Source organism: Galeopterus variegatus, unplaced genomic scaffold (genome assembly GCF_000696425.1).
Source record: "Galeopterus variegatus unplaced genomic scaffold, G_variegatus-3.0.2 Scaffold2749, whole genome shotgun sequence".
Classification (NCBI taxonomy): domain Eukaryota; kingdom Metazoa; phylum Chordata; class Mammalia; order Dermoptera; family Cynocephalidae; genus Galeopterus; species Galeopterus variegatus.
Window position 1 is genome coordinate 144,442 of NW_007728860.1, and position 21,279 is coordinate 165,720.

Sequence of the window (21,279 nt, forward strand, 5' to 3'; positions counted from 1 at the left end):
CACGGAAAAAGACAAAAAAAAAAAAAAAAAAAAGAACAAACAACTTTCTTCAGATTTTCAAAAAGGACCATGCCCCCAAAACCTAAGAAATCACTGCCATGTAGTGCCTAGCACATAATAAGTAATCACAAATGTTTAAGGGAAGGAGGCAGTGAGGAACTAATACAGACATAGTAACTACTCTCATTTGTCATACTTCTAACTTACTCACATATAAACAACCTATCAGGCTTATTTATTATTCTTCCATACATTTATAATAATACAGTTTCCTAAATCTCTCCTTAGCATGCCTTCCAACAGACAACATAATTGGTACAGTATTTCACATATAAATGCACACTGCCTTTTTCCTACTGATGATAAAATTTTTAAATTCCTATTTTGTCAATACTATAAGCATACTCCATTACTTGTAGTTCAGTCAGTAATTACAGCAATAATCAATAAACTAACCAACTATTTGCAGTCCATAGTCAATTTATTAGATTTCCCAGTGAAGAACCCAACAGTTTTAATTCTGTCAAATGGATACTAATTCAATTACAACACTACTTAGATGTGCCATCAGTTATACCTTCTTTCTATTATTTCTTATACTTTACATTAAGAGGCCTTTCTTCTGTGACACTGACCTCTTACAAGGCACACAACTGCCCCAGTAGTAAAAAAAAAAAAAAAAACATATGAAGCCAATTTATTTTGAATACTAAATTAATAGCTACATTTACTTACATAGCTTCAGATCCCCCAACTTCCTAATAACTACCTAATTATTCATTGTCCCTGCCATGAGGAGACTACACTGTACACAAGCTCTTCCTTAAAGGACTCTAGACCAAGAGTCCACATATGGTCATGGATTGATTAGATGATGAGAAAAAAAAATCAAAATGAAAAGTCTTCCACTGAAAAGTTCAACAGGAAACAAATCTGGGGCCTGTTCATAGGATACATGTATTTGGATAGATGTACTTATTAATAATTGGATGGATGTAATAATTTGGAAGTGAAAATGACAGCAAGTTGGCCAAGTTTAATGATAACACTATTTGTTTTGGATAGTAAAACCATAAAGGATTTTAGGGAGCTCTAGATGGTCTTAGTAGAAGTTTGGGCAGCCAATTGCAGATGAAATTAAACTTGGCTAAGTTCCTTCTATGTTGGCAGAAGGAATTTAAGTGTATCTTCAGCAATGGGTCCAAAAGTTGTAGGATCCTCTCAGCTGAAGCTTTCAGTCATCACCTTGGTTAGCTTGTGGCAGCGTCTACACTGACCTTTCACCTGATTTCTAGACAGCAGCATTCTTCTAAAGTAGAAGTTTAAATAGCAGCTTCAGGGAACCTACCATTTAAATGAAACGGGACCACTAGGCCACGCAGACAGCAGGCGAAATGGGACATCCCCTTATAAATAGGCTATGCTGAGCCTTCCACAGAGATGGAGCAGAACTGGGAGCAGAGCCACATTTATGACAAAATACTAGGGTCTAAAGCTCCTGTTCTAGCAGTCCCCACACTGCCCTGGTGCCACTGAGGTTCAGGCCTGCTGGTGCTCATCTTTTCCTTTGCTTCCAAGAGCCACATAATGAACCCCTTGTTCTGATGCAAATTCCAGTATGCTTCAGCTCCTTGCTACAACAGGCCATGAGATATTTCACAACAGGGGCTAAATAAGGGGTACTACATTTTTATCAAAGGCATTCAAATGTCCCAGATGACACAGAGAAGAGAGTTAAAATAATCTGCCTCTGGAAAACAAATTTTATTCTTTGACTAGGATGGGAAAACAAAACAAAACAAAAACTTTACTTATAGCTTAGAGCATGTTGTTATTTGAGTAAATAAACATAATTTCCAAAACAACTTATTTCCCTCACCCTCAGTTTCCCTTTCTCACTCTTTTCATCATTTCTCCACCCTTCCTGAAGAATATACTGTATTATCAGCTGTTTGGATGAACTGCAATGAATTAGGGGACTAACCACTCATTGAAGGCTGAGCTGATTTTGCTACCTGCAAAGTAAGTTCAAAGTAGGACCTATTTAATATGGGGCCTATTTAAAAGCTTCACATGGAAAATGAGCTTCCAACCTCTTTGCTCTTTACAGAAAACTTCCTAATAGCAAAGTCCCTGAGGCTGTTAAACATTCAAATCCTACATGGGCAACAATTTTTGTAGTAAAACTCAGCTTTGTAGGTAAGGACAAAATCTTTATAACTTCAGAAGCCCACAGAGTTTTTTTGTTTTGTTTTGTTTTGTTTTGTTTTTGTCTTTTTTGTGACCGTTAAGGGAATCGCAATCCTTGGCTTGGTGTCGCCCGCACTGCGCTCAGCCAGTGAGCGCACTAGCCACTCCTATATAGGATCCGAACCCGCGGCGGGAGCGTCGCTGTGCTCCCAGCGCCGCACTCTCCCGAGTGTGCCACGGGGCCGGCCCCCACAGAGTATTTTTTATATTCCTGTTCAAACTCAGGTACACTGACTTTCTGGTAAAAAGCATTATTTTTTACAATCAGGAAAAAAAGTCGTATTTGCAAAGATTCCTCAGCAGGACCTCAATAGAAACCAAAACAAAAACCTTACTTACAACAACCAGGAGTGAAGAGACTGTTAGTCTGTGTCCAGGCCTTCCCATTAATTAGCCATGTGACCTCCAGCTGATCTCTGAATCTGATCTCACTGGGCCTCCATGTTCTTAAGATCTAAGGCTCCCATTCAGTTCTGCTTGAGTAACTGCATGATTTTAGAGGCAATCTCCAAGTTATGCATACTAAGATAAAGCTAATCATACCCCAATTTACAAGGTGCTCTAGAAGTCAAAAAGTATTTTCCCTCCTGGTACCCAACATCTAACAAGGTACACAGTGGTCAAGTATACCAAAGGGAATACTTAGACTCCACTAAAACACAAGGGCTCTGCCATAATAGGAAGCATTACAGTAAAACTCATCCCATACTCTTACAGCAATGTGGAAAATGATACAAAGACAGAGAATGAGCAAAATAATGGAAATTATTCTTATAAACACTGTGCTCTACTCATACAAGCCTCTCAATATCAAGAGAACCAGGCATAAAAAATCTTTTACTAGATACAGGATTTAGATGAAATAAATATGAATCCATTTACGAAAGCAAGAGGTACTGCTGAGTTTCTTAATAAAGATCACCCAAAAGAAGAGGTTAAATTAAAATAATCCCTTCCTAGAACTGGGCCTCAATGGCACTACCAAACAACAAGTACAAAAAGATGGAAGGAGAAAAGCAGCATAATATTTTCTTTCTAGGAAATGAGAGGGGAAAGCAAGAACAATAACAACAACAATTTAAACTACATTAAGGGAATATTTAACAGGGTCCTTTAAATAATTAGCAACGATCAGGTATTTAGTTTTCAGAATATGTAGGTTGTGTGTATTTTTTTTTCCTAATAAAGCATTTCAAATTCTAATTAAAAAAATACTTTATGGAAGAATTAAAAAGATACAATAGTGTCAGAGGAAAAGCCTTGATCCCAGAAGTGGAATATTCTAACAACATAACTTACAAGAAACTATGCTATAAAAACAGATTGTTGATTAACACAAACTCATAACAAAACGCAGAGAGCTATCACAATGGTGCTGTAATAACATTTGGCTGCTGAATTCTTTCAATACATTAAATATCTCCTTGGAGACCAAATTACTTTACATTTTCTTAAAAGACAATTTATTATAGCTTTGTTTTCTTCTCATTATCTCTTAAAAATATATCTAATGAAGAAAAGAATACAACTTCTAAATAACTTACATAAAATAGTACTAATATGTGACAACAGACTCTGGTTTAATATGTTGGTTATTATTTAACAGCACACAACAACCTATTGTCATGACAAATCCTTACCACAACATGGTATTCTGTGTGTCACATGTATCAAAAACCACTGCATGCCATTATTATGGTACTCATAAAATTAACAGCCTCAGGCTGCCAGCTATTTAAATAATTGATAAGTTTTCAATTAAAAAGGAAACATTTTCAAGTCTAATACAAAAATCTATTTAGATTACTGATAAAAACTTACATTTGTGTTGGCCCAAAGCCAGAAAATGCTTACATTCAAGGGGGAAAAAAGTAATTCTGCAAGTTTCAGCTCAGACGTTGCAAATTTTTTATATTCTTATGCAGATCTATGTTGTTTATTCACTTAACCTTTGTAATCCATAGAAAAGAATGACTAAAGGACTAAAGGCAAAAGTGTCTCTACTTTTACTTTTCCCCATGCATGTGGCTTTTAAAGAAATACTAAAGTGACCACAAATTTATTGAATTCCATATGAAGAACTACACTTTTTCTCCCAACAATAAAAATGAGGTCATCACATTTTTTTCCAAAAATAAAAATGTGATCATCTGTTAGTATCTTCCCTATGCCACTATAGCAAATCCTAGAATCAAACTTCAGAGCCAAATTGAACCTAAAAATTAAAGACAACGCAAATTTTTAATAATAGGCTGCTAATTATGAGTACTATTGACCAAAGTCTATTGTGAGATTAGGTCCACATAATTTTCTTCAGGGCAAAACTGGAACCCAAATAATTTCAACCATAAGAACCAAGATAGATCAAAATGACAACCAACCAATGTAGTTTGTGCTTTCTTTGAAAGACTCCCCTTCTCTTTACCTTTTAAGTGTTAACTGAAAGTTAACAAAGGGTAAATGATGGTAGTGGTGACAGCAAGAGATAGGAGAAAATGGAAATCTATTTAAGTTTTAAATGACTTAGAACTTGTTCTCTTTCACAGAGATACTTTCATTTCAAAATATTTTGCTGAAACAGTATCAGAAAAGTAGAGCTCAGGCTCAGGTCTATGTTGTTTATTCACTTAACCTGTGTTGTTAATTAACTTATCTTGGTTGATTAAAGTGTGGTGCTGATAACACCAAAGTCAAGGGTTTGGATCTCTGTGCTGGCCAGCTGCCAAAAAAACCCCCAAAAAAACCAAAGAAAAGAAAAGAAAAGTGAAGTTCTACCTTAAGTATGTTAAAATTTGCTAGGTGAATTAATGAGAAACCTAGACCTGATCAGCCAGACCAAAATCCATGGATCAATGCTGATCCAAGAAACATTATAATTCATCCATAGCAAACTCAGAAAAAACAAGAAAAATGTGGTAGTTTTACATAAAACTAAATTTACTCACTTTAAATAAATGGTTGTCTTTACTTTAGAGATTATGTCCTGCCCACTGTCTTACTCCTTAAATAACTCCCACATTTCTTTGTTATTAAAATAATGATGATAGGTTAAAAAAAGTAAACTAATAAAAATTATCAATTTTTCTATTTGGCAAAATTTAAAGTTGCCATGCCTATGTCTGTCCCTCAACCAAAAAATGGAAAATTGATTAGCTCATGAAATCCAAACATTTGAGGATCAATGTGCTAGATGATCATCTGTTTTCTTACTAAAAAGTGGCTCCGAAAAAATCTTGGAAACTTTTAAATTAAGAACATGTAATGTAAGGTTATATAACCAGGACTCCAATATTTTCCTACAGTACAAAAATGAACACTGAATCTGAAAAAATAAGCATAAATTGTAAGGAATACATGGTACAGATATCACACTAAGGTATTGTGTAAACACAAATCATTCAGAATTTAATAATGGTGATGACACAAAAATATCCCAATACAAATTTGCAAGAAGGTAGATGGGGGAAAGACAATGTAAAACAGTGAATAAGCATGGGCTTTGGCATAAGAAGAAGGTGAACTTAAATTCCATATTCACATTCATACTAGCACTAAGACCTTGGGCATGTCTCTTAACCATAGTTTCCTCATCTAAAAAACAGAAATGACATATCCATCTCACAGACTAATATTAAAACTTAAAAAAAAAAAAAGAAAAAATATCTCAAGCATTTAGTATATAGCAGGCACTTATAAATGGAAATAATTATTATTATGACTATGGTCATACCCAGTAACATTTCTCAAAAAGGACAATTTGTAAGCTCTTCCCAAAAGTACATACCTGAAAAAATATCTCAAGCATTTAGTATATAGCAGGCACTTATAAATGGAAATAATTATTATTATGACTATGATCATACCCAGTAACATTTCTCAAAAAGGACAATTTGTAAGCTCTTCCCAAAAGTACATACCTTTTGAGTGTGATTATGTTGAATACATAATGAAAGTATATTGAAGTCAATTCTCTGTAATGGACATATGTGAGAAAACTAAAATCCACCTGTGTGTGCGTCTTTTCTAAAATAAGCATGTCACATTCTCAGGAGAGTTAGCCAATCTATCAATACTAGTGCTAGACCTTTCAGCAGACAATCCTCCTCTGCCTTTCAAGGTACTGATGAGCCCAGCTCTAAATTCTCAGTACACAAAGACTCCCACATAAGTTAATGGGAAGTCAATGGGAAATTGATTTTTCCTATTCTGTGCTGGTTGGAATGCAATGCTCTGTTAATCATGCCATCCTTCTTGTTCTCTTTCCTCCTACCCTAAATTAAAACTATTGGCGGAAATCCACACAGATAGTTTACAGTTTTCATTACAATGAAACAATATCCTTGAAGTTGAAGTCTATCAAAAACCTACAACCTAACTGTTGGCTAAGATTAGAGTCTCCATGAAAAGCAAGGGCCCTGATTCCATCATTTCCACAATTATACCACTTTGCATTTGTATAGAACTTCTAACTTTCACATCTATTATCCCACTAGGTCATTACAATGACCCTGTGCAGTAGAAAGGACAAGTATTATTATCCACAATTGACAGATGAGGCAACTACAGTTAAGTGATGTGCCTAAGGCTAGGAAACCAGAGTAGAGCTGTGGTCTTCTGACTTCCAGTAAGATGCTCTTTCCACTGACTACTAGAAAAGGTTTGAAAACTGATTATAAACTCAGATAAAATAAGATAAAACTTCAGAGGAACGTTCAAATAAGGGCTCAGGGAAGCTATGCCTCCCCATTGTAGTTGAATTTTTCAAGCTTAGTATTAAGCTTTAGAAATGTACCTTTTTTTTTTTGTTGTTTCTCTACTTCAGCCCCAAACAAATGTTAACACAAATTTTTACTGAAATTTGAAACACAAAAGAAAAATCATTTCAGGATATATTCAAATCATTTTAATTCAGTAAGTAACCCTGTATTTCATCTTGGGAAGGAGGTAGGAGTATGCGTAGTACATAAATAACTGAGAATACATCTTTAAATTGTGTATCTATATTAGTATTAAGCTTGCAGCTACATATAACTATAGTCTGGAAGGATGAAAAAGATCTCCAGTTGAAAGTAGATTTTGAAAAATATTTTAGAGCCCAACGGGTTCATTTTTAATGAGCCGTTACTTTAAGTACTGCATAAAAAATACAGGAAATTGATAGTCCATTTAGTCTGCACTATACCTAATGCAAAAGTCATTAAGATGCATTATTCTTAATGTTCATGATATGATCAGTAAGTGTCTTTTGAAAAGAATGCCCTTAACTTTCATGTAAGGAAATCTTGGAAAACCTTACCTATTAAAGTATATAGAAAAATGTCATGGTGACTGTGATTTTCTTACATATCTTCACTACACCCAAGAAACAGCATACTCTATTACATTAACATTTTTTAAAACAGTCCTCATTTGTAATATACTTACATATGACAGCATTGCCTTCATTTCTTCATCACTTCTCACTGTAATTCGATCACCATCTTCATCTTCGTCTGTTTAAAAAGCAACATAATGCAAGTGGTAAGATTTACATTTTTTTAATGTACAAAAACCATGCTGGGTAGGAACATAATAGTACTGTTTTTTTACAACTTGATATCCAAACCCTCAACACCATATTGATAGATCTTGGATGTGACTGGCGCCATTGTGCACACAATAAGCACAAAATAGCCGCCGGCCTTGTCTTCCACTCCAGTACCAAACCCCTCACCTCTTCCCTTTACAAGAAGCCTCCTGACTTAAACAGAAACACTTTCACTTCTCCAAGGGCACAGTTCCACTCTGGTCACATAGTTTCCACATTAGCATAATGACCCTCCTTGATGGTATCAGCCAGCCCTTGGTGCACTATATAAGCTCTACCACCCCCACACCTGGTGCTGTCTTCCATTTTGAAGGCAGCCCCGGGCTGCCTGCCACTTTGAGCACAGCTTAGCAGATTCTTTTCCTTTAATAAAGCTTGGATGGTACCCGGCATCTCGGCCCACTTTCTTTCACATATTTTTGAGGGATGCTGGGATTATTAGTTTGTTGTTTGGTTTTTTGTTTGTAATCCAATCAGAATCTCAATAAAGAACTAAAACTTTCTTTTAGGGACAACTGAAAAGTAAAATATTACTCATGTCATTCATGACATATATCTAGGTTAAAGTAAATATAACTGGAGTATGACAAAACAGGTTTGGTTTGGAGAACTTTAAAAACCAAAGAGAAGCCAGTCTTGTTCTACTATCAGTACTTTTATTTCCCAAACTACACCCTATCTCTCTATTTCTCCATTCTTCCTCTCATCCAGGCAACCTATCATATCACTGTAGAATGATAAAAATGGGTAACATTTACTGAGCACTCAACACAAGGTACTATGACTGTGCTTCCTTAAAAACCTCATAATAATGATGTCCACATCATAGGATTGTTATCATTATCCCCTTTTCACAGAAGAACCTAAGGCCTAGAGCAAGGATAACTTGCTAAGAAACTCTAACATGGGTCTCCCTGTATCCTATTCCATTTAGCATCTCTCTCTTTCTGAACAGTTTCATTTGTATTGGGTACTCTCTGACTTCAAATTGTGCTATTTTCAAATAATTTAGTAGTCATAAGACTAAAGGATAATAAGACTTCATAAAACACATAGCCAGAATGTGTACCTTTGAATAGGTATCATCAAAGAAGCCAATCCAGAAACAATATATTTATTTCAATGATACTTCTCTTATTCAAAGTAGTTTTAAAATATGTCTTCAAAACTGCTTTAAGAATCTGAAAGATCACATAAGAATATCAGACTTCACTTTTAACACCAAATGGAATTGTCCACCTGATCACTCACCCACACCATCTGCCAGGCAGGCCTCAGAATGACTTCTAGCTATTTCTAAATATTTAGCTAGCTACTTCATCCTTCTAAAGATAAAGATTTGTCAACAGTGAGAACAGCCTCTGTGGTAGATTCTAAATGCATAGTTGAAAGAAAACACCAAAAATGTCTGGAGCAATGTACCCAGTCTCCCATCCTCTTGGTAGGATGCCCCGGCTCTGGAACACTTGTTAAACAATCATTATTATTATTTTTTGGTTCACTCTTGGGCATGTAATTGCTGATTTAATAAGATGCAGGGAATGCTTTGATCCCAGGCCTGGAGGACCAGACAAATCTCTCATCATGAAGAGAATGAGCTTGCACGACATGCTCTGGGGACAGCACATGGATCTTCCCCCACCACACATCGGCAGTCCCTCCTCCTGTCCAGCTGCAGTTCTGAAGATATACCCCTGTGCAGTGACCAGGCTATGAAGACCCTAGGAGGGAGCTTATGCTCTTTTCCAATTAGCCTATTTCCAAGCAAAAGGCTACTTCCTTTTTCTCCTCAGTAGCCAACAACAATTTGACAGCATTTAGGCCAACCCTGCTCAGTGACCAAGCCAACAGCTCTCACCCAGGTTTTCTTTCCAAAGCATTTGTTTCCAGATCCTGGATCCTGGTTCATTCCCGCAGTGTTCCCCAACTCAATGAGAATCAATATGGTCAAGTCACACTATCTAAAGAGCTAGGAGCTGTCAAGAGTCACTACTGGTATTATGCTACAAAGAGTTGCCTGTTTACTGTAAAAGGAACACACTGGTTGCTTTCAGTAACAAAGAAAGCACATTCCTGAGAGATGTTACACACATAAAGAACAATACAGGAATGTAGCACTTCTTTCTTTTGTTTTAGGTACAGACTCTCTAGGGTCAAACTGAGGAAGAAATGCCATTCCAGTTGTAGAAACAGAAGAAGGGAGTTTCTATACAGTTTTTGGAAACTAAAATTTTCAAGGATAAGTAAAAAGTGTTCTTAAAAATGCAGGAGACAGAGAGGAAAAAACAGACATAATATAAAAGTATATATCATGTTACATATTACCACACATGAAAGCACGTCACATCTCTGCTTTAAAACCAGGTCAAATTCTGTTTATACGTAGGCTAAAATGATTTGTTCTTGATGAATTCCCGAACTTGGTTAAAAAGCAACTTACAGCCTAAACAAAGTAGTTTTTTATAAATCTCATTTCTACTGCAAAGCTAGCTATAGAGATGATGGTTACAAATAGACTGCTTATATTCAAATTTCAATATACACAAGACCTCAATAAGGTATTGTTCACATGGGATGGGGAGGTGCTTAGAATTTAGTAAAAACTAGTGAAAACCCTTCTCATAATTTCTAAAGAGTGGGCAAAGATTCCAGAAAGATAATTTAAATCTCAATCTCTCTCAAGAAGAGAGAGAGAGAGAAAGAGAGAGAGTTCTTTAAGTTCTCAAAGCCAGGCCTTGAACCTGTAAGGCTACTTAAAATATTTTGGAATTCTAGACTTCTATGACATCTCTTGAGGGATTATTTCGGGGGGGGGGGAACTGAGAGAAGTTAGCTCAGAATAATTTCTTACAGAGCAAGATATTCAATAGAAAAGCAGCTGTGAAACACTACAAAAGCACTTTTTTTTTTTTCCTTAGCACTTGTTTTAAGTGGACAGAAATCTGATACCAAAAGGCTAGGATAGCTTTTGACCTAATGTTATGCTGGAGCTATCTCATATGGACTGACTCTGACAGGACGATTTCAGATAAGTTAGAAGAGGCATTCTAATAAAGCCTGGGGATAAAATCAGGCTTATATTACACACTGATTAATAGTTCTTATAGTTTAATAGGAGACTCAATTTTATGTAGGTATTGGTTTTCTTTACAAAACGCTCTTTGGAGAACTGTCTCTTTAATATCTGTGCTTAGTTGTTTTAATAAAGACTCCTTGTTCTTGTCAAAGAGGAGACTGAGTTGGAAAATTAACCACACCCAAGAGATGAGTGGTGGTTCTGGCCACAAGGCAAAATCTAAGCTATCTCTGACCCCTTGATGACAGCCCAAGAGCAAACCATTCATCCTAACATTTAAAGTGTGAATGCACTTCTCTTTAAAGACAATGAATAACAGCTGTGAGAAGTCAGTAAAGGGTAAGAAAGCACAAATACATACCAGGTGATGAGGTATGAGAGTAACCTAAAACACTTTTCTGAACAAAATGTTGGACATATACAGACCATCTAGCAAAGACTCTGGCTATTTGCGTATAACACTGGATTGGCTATAAAAATTATACTACTAGAACTATAAATCATAAAACTTTACTGAAATGGCACAAAGACTTTCAAATGTATAAATACGTTGGTGAAGAACACTAGAAAGTAGCAGTACTAAGTGGAAAGAAGTAGAAAAATAATCTGAACTCTTTCTGTCTTATGCATGGAGGTTCTTTGCCATCTGACCAAAAAAGCATTACTGGATATGACCAAGAAAAAGGGGGGAAATAGATCTGATACACTCATTCACAATGAGAATTCCAGGCTTCTCTAGTTGCCTGGAGCACAGTAATATGATTTTCCAGCACATTAGGAAAGCAAAAGTAGAACCAGAAAGTCTATGTACTGGCTGGATTTTGTTAATGTCACTTAAAATGGAGGAAAAAATCCTAGCAAGATACCAAATAGAGTGCAGCAGATGGTAAACAAATATTATGAAGCAATCTTCACAAAATCTGCAGTGTGTCACAAATATACAAAATGGCAGAGTTTGGGAAAAGAGAATCATAACAGGCCATATGTTGTTAGTGATTTTATTTGAAGCAACGCGCAATCCAAAAGAGAAACCAAGAAGAGGAACATAAAGGCCCAAAAGAGGATGAGAGGCAGCCTCAGGTAAAGGGCGGTCAGAACGGCCTACCGAGTAAACAGCAGACAAACAGCAGATGCTGGGGAGTGCTCAGCCAAGCAGCACCCACTGCAGTGACAGGGCTCAAGGGGGCTTTCCAGAGAAACAATCTAGCTTCTACAAAGAGCAACAGAAAGTTAAGGCAATATATATTATATGTCATTTGTCACACTCCTTCCATGCCAGGTGGGAGTCAATCAGAACTACAGCAAAGGAACTTTTCCTAGGCAAGAGGAAAGAAATGAAAGCATAATTGTAGAGGTTAGAAAAACATCAACAGGAAATTACCAGAAAAAATGTCAAGTTCAGAGCCCTTCTCAGGTGTGGAGTCTAATGATCTGGGCAGAACTAGTGGCCATAGTTTCTATGGCCGAGTCTTCATATCCATGAGTATTAATTTAGCTCCAAGCCCCCCTCCTCCTGATTCCTTCCTTACTTCTTTGCTTCCTCCTTTCAGCAAATAAAATCACCCACTATGTGGCAGGCATTGTTCTGGGCAGTGGTATAGTAATAGTGAAAAAAGAAAAAGAGAACAAAAAAACCCCTGCCCTCAGAGAGTTCGCACTCTGGTGGAGAGAAACCGAAGGAGGTGTGGAAGTGGGCCATGCAGATATCTGGGGGAAGAGTGTTCCAGGTGGAGGAAACCACTAATGCAAAGACCCAGAGTCAGAAGAAGGCCCAGCACATTCAAGAGAGAGGGGAAGCCAGAGTGGCTAGAATAGTATAAGAGGCAGGGAGAGAACCAGATGAGTTCAGAGAAAAAGTAATGGTGGGACAAGGTTGGGGGCAGATGAGAAAATGCAGGGCTTTGTAGGGCATTTTAAGGACTTGTCTTTCACTCTTGAGTGGGATGGAAATCACTGGAGGGTTCTGAGTGTCATGATCGCACTAAACTTCTAAAAGGATCAATCACTCTGGCTGCCGTGTGAAGAGGCTGTGTGGAGGCAAAAGTAGGAACAGGGAAACCAGTTAGGGGGCCACTGCCCTGCTCCAGGTGAGAGACGGTGGCCTAAACCAAACTGAGGTTTTAAGAAGTCATCACATGCTGGATATATTCTGAAGACAGAGCCAATAGGTTGTGCTGATGAATGGGCTATAGGAGGCTTGTCTTTATCACTTCATTCCTTCAACCGTCCATGCATTCCAGAAACACATACTGAGTGTCTACTATGTGCCATGTACTATGGTAGAGTTTCTAGGGATTCAAAGGTGAGCAGCACTATGACCTCGAGGAATAACTAGTCTGGTGCTTGGGTAAAGAACTTAACCTTCTTAATTCCCCTACAAATTAGCAAGACTATTAATAAGAAACAATTACTCCCAAAAAACTAAAAAGGATTTGGGTAAAAATCTAAATTAAAAAAAATATTTTAAGCCAAAATTTCAATAAATTAAAGCTCTCTTCAAATTGTCTCAAATTCTAGGGTGCATAATTAACTCTTAAAATGTTAAATAACTTTTAGATTCAATGTAGGTTTATTGTGAGTTACAATTTTTCACAAACTTACCTAGTTTTGCTTATAAGCAACTACTTGTCTTTTATATAAAAAAAGTAAAGAAAAAGAATTAAAAAGAAAAATTCCAATAAAAAATTATAAGAATAAAATAAGATACGATGTGTTGGTTTAAAAATTTCTACCCAAAATTCAAAATAAATCTTCCAGAAATTCATTAAACAACTGAAAAGGATTCTCTTCAATGAGAAGTAAGATTAAACAGGGTTGAGGAAAGACACGAACAAAATAAATACTTATCCTATAACCATATTTTCTGAACCAAACTCAGATGCTTGGTTTGACATGTGTGAAGATATTTATGAGGGCTATAGAGCAGAATAAATGAAGTCAGAGTGTCATGGAAAAGTAAAACCACATGGTATTTATAGATGCAAAACAAAATTTGTCCATACAGATTTAAAATGCATCTTTCAAGTCACCAGTGAGATTTTACTGCTCAGAGATACCAGTACAACAATCATTTTACAGCAGTTACTTGTCCAGAGAAAAACCCAGGGAGAGGAACACATGTAGCAGATATGCACAGGAAACGCATTAGTGGGCACAGTTGACTTTTATCACCTCATGTGTTGGTGAACTCATTAATCTGCTAACAAAACTGTGAAAATCAGCAGGGGTCTCTGGGCCTATATGAATGTCAAGCTCCCACAGCATATAGTAGGGCCCACATATGCAAACATACCAAATTTTTTATGGTTATGGAATTTAGCTGGATCGCAGAAAAGCTCTCACATCTGGGAGAAGATGACTTATTCAATAACTGGGGTGGAGTCAACTGTCTATTTGCTTGAAAAATAAAGTTGGACCCCCCACCTGACTTCTTTCACCAAAATAAATTGAAGATGGTATAAAATTTCTTAAAAAGTTCTTCTGACCTTTATAATAAAAATACATGCTTTTTGTTTTTTAAAAAATCCTACACTGTGACACATGCAAACATGCATATTTATATACATAACTAATATGTGTGTTTAACCCCATTAAAGTAGAAAGAAAAGGGCCGAGCCCGTGGCGCACTCGGGAGAGTACGGCGCTGGGAGCACAGCAGCGCTCCCGCCACGGGTTCGGATCCTATATAGGGATGACCGGTTGCACTCGGGAGAGTACGGTGCTGGGATCACAGCAGCGCTCCCGCCACGGGTTCGGATCCTATATAGGGATGACCGGTGCGCTCACAGCACTCACTGGCTGAGCGTGGTGCAGCCGGTCTCAAAAAGGACAAAAAAAAAAAAAAAAGTAGAAAGAAAAAATAATATGGATAAATATTTTTTTCACTATCCTGGAAAGTGAAAGACCTTTCTAACCGTGATATAAATCCAAAAGTTACAGAGGAAAATATGAAAATTTGACTGTGTAAATTGATAAAAATATGATAACTTGACCATGTAAATCTCTAGAGAAAAAAGCTGTGAGAATAAAAAGACCAAAACAAGCAGAAAAGAGCAACAAACTAAACAAAAATATGTGTTACATAAGACAAAGGGCTAATTTTCTTAATATACGAAAGTTCTTAAGCCAATTGGAAAAAGACAACCTAATAGAAAAAAATGGGCAAAGGTAACAACAAATAGTTCATAGAAATTCAATACATATGACCAAGTACAAATGAAAATATGTTCAACTATAATTAAAGAAATATATATTAAAACAGTGATATAATAATCTTTTTCACCTCTCAAATCGGCATTGACTAAAAAGTTTGCTGATGCCAAGAAATGGTAAGGGTAGAGGGAAATAGGCCTTCTCGTAAAGCAATGGTGAGAGTGTAAATTGGTTCTGCCTTGGAGAGCAAAATGGTAATACTTATTGAAATTTAAAATATGGGTACTTTTTGTCTCAGTAGTCCCAACTCCTAGGAATTTATCCTAGAAATATATTCCCATGGTGCGGAAAGACATAAAACAATGCTGTTGACTTCAGCATACTTTCTAATACAGCACTGAAAAACTGGTAACAACCTAAATGTCCATCAGTAGATTAAATAAATTAAGCCATAGCCATAAAATTAAATATAATGTAGTCTTCCAAAAGAATGAAGTTGATCTGTGCAAGCTGCTGTTGGAAAGAGGTCAAATATATACTATTAAGTCGGGGCAGGGGAAACTAGTAGTAGTATAGTATATATTATGAACAGAGAAAATTTCTGTAAAGACACAGAAGAAATTGTTAACAATGAAACCAGAGAACTTGGGCAAATGGAGACGTTCACTTTTTGCTTTATTTCTATGCTGCTTGAATATCTTTAAAGATTATCTGTATCTTCTTAAAAAAAAAAACTCAAATACCAGCTATTAAAAAGTACTTTAAGGGCTGGCTGATTAGGTCACATGATTAGAGCATGATGTTAAACACCACAGTCAAGGATTCAGATCCCCATACCAGCCAGCCGCCAAAAAAAAACAAACAAAAAAAACATACTTTCATTTGTGCTCTAGTTGTAAGGCAGAAATGACCTAAAAGGGGTAAGAAGAAAAAGAAGTGAGTTCGACACAGATAGGTCTCCCTTCCCTCATCTAGCCCTAACTCCCCAGGAAACACCATCCCCAGGAACAGAAATCAGAAAGAACATAGCCACTGCAGAACCTCTGCCCCTTCACAGCAATCAAGTCTGGGAATTTGGATTTGAGGTCTGACTTGTCCACGACCAACCAATCACATGCCATGCTTAAGCAATAGCATAAATAAATCCAAAAAGCAAATTACTCATTTAGCTTTAGATCACGTGCATGTTATAATTTTCATTCAAATATGGACACACATAACGTTCCATTTTATTCAACAAGTGTGTTGCTCTAAGGCACTAAGCTCAGTACAAAGAAGCAAGCAAGAGATAAAACATGGTGCCTATCACCAAATAACTCAAAATCCAGTGAGGGGGAAACACATACAATCGACCAGAAGGCGGAGGATCAGTTCCCTGTTCTAGTGAAGGCGCACAGAGAGATTAACCCATCTGGAATCCTCAGAGGTGTCACTGAAGAGATGGCATTTCTCAGAACTGAAGAATCTGTGACATTACCTGACCTTTCTCCTCTTTTCCACTCACTCAACTTTTTCTCTATATTTATGTAAAACAGGCAAATTTGACAGATGCCCTTTCTCTTGCTGCTTAATTCATATGACTAAATGTAACACCACCTCCTTTGTATAAAAAAATCAATTAGTGTTAGATACACTTTTCAGTATTAAATGTATTATCAAAAATAGTTCTTTGATTAAAGTTTTATTTATTAGAGGGCTGTTCCATCATACCCATAAACCACTGAAATATCCCAACAATTTCAGTAAATTAGCTTACAAACTATATCCTCTTAATTATTTCTTATACATAGATTCTACTTATTATTGGTTCAGAAAATAAAGTCAGCCCAGAACAATCACAAAAAAAGCCACCCTAGGATTTCAAGGTTATAACAGAAAGTATATGATAATCCACGCACAAAAAACGTACAACAATCATTACTTTGTCTGTGTTGTTGTTGTTTTTGTTTCTCATCTAAAACTGGTCCAGATACAGATGGGTGTAGAGCTGCTGCCCTTCCTTGTTGGGGGAAAAGGAAGAGCATGATGTCGAGGAACTTAAACATAGAGGTGTAAACGTTTTTTTCTGTACTTAAGCTCTCGACACACTTGGTAACAAAGAGTGCACATTTTACAGTCAAAACGATGTGCGTTTGAATCTGAGTTCCACCACTTCCCTAGTGATCACCTATGGCAATCATTTCCTGTTTCCGAGCTTCAGTTTCCTCACAGGCGTAATTTTCCTGCCTCACAGAATTACGGTAAAGATTAGCAACAATCTAGGCAAATCATCTGGTACACTGATTGGCATAGAGCAAGCCATCAATAAATGATAGTTAAAATAATCAGTATTTATTATTATGAACCATAACTGAGTTCCACCACTTCCCTAGTGATCACCTATGGCAATCATTTCCTGTTTCCGAGCTTCAGTTTCCTCACAGGTGTAATTTTCCTGCCTCACAGAATTACGGTAAAGATTAGTAACAATCTAGGCAAATCATCTGGTACACTGATTGGCACAGAGCAAGCCATCAATAAATGATAGTTAAAATAATCAGTATTTATTATTATGAACCATAACTCTGGAAGCTAGCAGGACAGGCACAGCTACGTCAAGCCACTCTAGGAATCCGGAAAGCATGCAGTAGAAAGTACAAAGTCAGCTTCTTTTTGCCATGCTTAAGAACAACCAGAATATATGACTTCAAAAATTATGACAACTCTCAGAATAAGACCAACACAATGGTTAAGAATACATGCTCTGGAATCTACTTCAGAAATTCCACTTTGCCAATTATTAGCTGTGAGAGTTTGAGCAAGTTGCTTAAAAGAGAGATGTCCTTTCCTCAACCATAACAGTCCTTCAAGTACTTTATGAGAATCTTGTAACGCTAAAAATGATGAGATAAGCCATGGAATGTTCTCAGCACAGCATCTGACAACTCTAAGTACTGGTTGGGCATTCCTAATTCAAAACTACAAAATGCTCCAAAATCTGAAAATATTTTGAGAGTTGACATAATGCCACAAGTGGAAAATTCCATATCTAATATCACGTGACAGGTCATGTGTTTCATGCACAAAATTATTAAAAATATTGTATAAAATTACCTTCAGGTGATGTGTATAAGGTAAGGTATATATGAGCCATAAATAAATGTCATGTTTAGACTTGTTCCCATCCCCAAGATATCTCATTGTATATATGCAAATATTCCAAAATCTGGAAAAATCCCAAATCTGAAACATTTCTTGTCCCAAGCATTTCAGATAAGGAATACTCAACCTGTACTCCAAATGTTAACTATCGGACTGTCCAAGAAACCCCTGGCACCCCCAAGCAGTTACTGAATGGAGTCTGAAAAGAGCTTGCAACACTAATATGCATTTCAGATATATGTACTATATTTTAATAGTATATGGAGTCCAGTGTGATTAATAAAATACTAATTAACAGTCCTACTCATAGATTTTTTTAAAAAGTAATGATTATTGAAAAATATTCAAACAATAGAGAAATATATAAAGTAAAAAGTGTGCTCATTTGTCTACCACCACCCCTAACCCCCAGGCCCCAAGTCCACTTTCCAGGGGAAACCACTAGAAAGCACTGTAGCAGGCACTCTTCAGATCCTATCTCTCAATATATACATAAAGGGGGAAGGGGCATGTTTGGTCCCCAGGCCCCAAGTCCACTTTCCAGGGGAAACCACTAGAAAGCACTGCAGCAGGCACTCTTCAGATCCTATCTCTCAATATATACATAAAGGGGGAAGGGGCATGTTTGGACCTTTTACAAAGTGGGATCATACCACACATATTATTTGTTTATTCAACAATATATCATAGATAGCTTTCCATGTCAATGCATAAAATCCTAACTCTTTCTTTTTAGCTGCTGCTTAATGCTTCAGATTACAAATAAATTATAATTTAGTAATCCATTATATTAGACATTTGGTTTACCTCTAATTTTTGGCTATTAAAAATAATCCCACAATAAACACCTTGTTTCAAGGGCATTCAACACGTGTAGCTCCTTCTGCTGTATAGCTTCCTAAAAGTAGATCTGCTAAATCAAAGGTTTTGCACATTTTACATGTTGATAGTAAGTACTGCCAAATTGTCCTCCAAAGAGGATGTGCCCATTGTACTCTGTCAGTAAGGATCTTTTTAAGAAATAGAAACAAAAAGTATACTTATTGAAAACAAGAAGTTTCTGTTTCTTAAGTATATAGTAAACAGAACATATAAACCACAAATTTTTCTACAATGAAAAGTGGCCCTCATTTTCAAAAAAAGATGGGAACCACAGTGCCAAACCCCTTGTCCTTCTCAGCACTTGATCCCCTATGATACTGACTAAACTCTCATCTTAACATTACTCTGACCATGACCTCCCCTGTAATAACCTGGTTCATGTCAAAACCAATTTTCTAGTACACCCCAGCCCTGTGCCCAAGCCAACTGGTGAGGGAGAGGGAACAGACTCAAGACTAGAAGTGTTCCTCTCATCATCTAGCAGTTCTGCTAAGCCCCACTAAAACAGAATTACTCCATGCAATGCTCATGTAAAAGCTCTACTCTGTGGCTATGTTTCAAAGCAACTGTGGATTAATATCTCTTAATCAATAATCATTGGCCTACAGGTAGTTTACACGTTTCATTTTGTCCCGCAATATTATTACAGTGAGGAGCAAGAGCAGATAAAGGTCATGTTGGTAATTAAAGCTATATTATAGAAATAAGCACACCCAAGATATGATTAAATAAGAAAATATTACTTGGTTCAGTATCATCATTAAACTTGCATTAATTTATAAATATTTAAATGTACCATATGATGATCATAAATAATCTGTTTGTCAGTTTCCAAAGTAATGCAACCCATAAACCTTTTGAAAAATTACTGCAGAAAGAAATAGTCAAGAAAGTATACAAGCCAGACTTACATTCAAATGCTGTAGTTGTTGCTTCAGGCAGAACCTGGCCTATCACATCCTAAACAAAGAAAGAATAAAGAAACACAATTAGCCATCTTCTTTACTGCTAACATGTGGCAAATCCTAGGGAAATATGAGAACCTGGGAAAGGTTTCTTAAATATTGACATAACCTATAAAAACTAACTTATAATCACACTTAGCCCAGCAATGCAGGCCCACAGTTTAAATCTCCATTCCAGGGAGAAAAATCTTTCGGAAACCTTTTCTACTCTGTATTGATAACAAAATCTTTTACTCTCAATTCAATTTGTATATTTACAAAAAAATTGGTTTTCTCTATGGGAGGCTATGAAGATACTGTGGAAGAAAAAGGAGGAGGAGGGGGTTGGGAGTTAGACTGACCTAGGTTCAGATCTCAGCTCTGCACTTGTTATTAGATATATGACTTGGGGGCGAAAAATTGCTCAACTTCTCTGAGCCTCAATTTGATTATCCTCCCAAATGGGTCTAGTTATATTTACAAAGGTAATATAAAAATTAAGTAATGCAATAAACATAAGTTTGGGACCTAGCACATTGTAGACATTCAACAAAGGTAGTTCCTGATATGTAACAAGCAATGCCATGCCTTGCACTCATAGTTGTAGGGGTGCAACACTCAAGTCTCAGTGATTATAGAAACCTATAATGCTACATTTATTACAAACAATTCTTATCAATCTTTACTCTTAAACAAAAGAAAGCATATTCAATGACATCAAAATAAAGTTAATGTAGCCTACAAAAAAAAATACCTAAAAAGTGTATATAATCTGAAAGCAATGTTTAAGTGAATCTATAAAGCTGAAACACTTGAAAATTAGCCTACAGAGACAGCTTAATTGAAGATGCACAGAACACCTAAGTTCTGGTAAAAGTGACCCTCCATTATGTCCAGTCCAACCCAAACAGCCTGCAAGCCTCGTTCCTCTCCTGGAGCTCTGCCACAATGTGCCTCCTAGGCTGGACCAGAACTGGCACCAGGCAGCCGGCTGACAAAGCTGCTTGCAGTATTTCTCTGCAGGGAGCCCACAGCCCTTCCAAGCAGGGCACTTAGCACAGTGGCGGCTGCAACTTCCTTCTAAAGGCAATTCTTTAGAAGCTTTTGCTGCAGTGGCAATTTGAATAATAGTCTTGCCTCTACTGCGCTTTTTTCCTTTTTTTAAAAAAAATAAATCTAGGGGCTGGCCCGGTGGCGCACTGCTACAGTGAGCCGCTTGGGAGTGTGGCGGCGCTCCCGCCGAGGGT

General features: G+C 36.8%; 1 protein-coding gene across 1 annotated transcript in view; it reads right to left on the bottom strand.

Annotated features, from left to right (window-relative positions):
* The window catches only part of LOC103598824 (dual specificity mitogen-activated protein kinase kinase 5), a 151,557-nt gene that overhangs the window by 121,688 nt on the left and 8,590 nt on the right, over window positions 1–21,279 (bottom strand). Inside the window, exons 2-3 of the mRNA XM_008582877.1 lie at window positions 20,000–20,048; window positions 7,675–7,742 (exon numbers count right to left, since the gene is read on the bottom strand). Coding sequence (XP_008581099.1) covers window positions 7,675–7,742; window positions 20,000–20,048 — 117 coding nt within the window. The remainder of the gene's footprint in view (window positions 1–7,674; window positions 7,743–19,999; window positions 20,049–21,279) is intronic.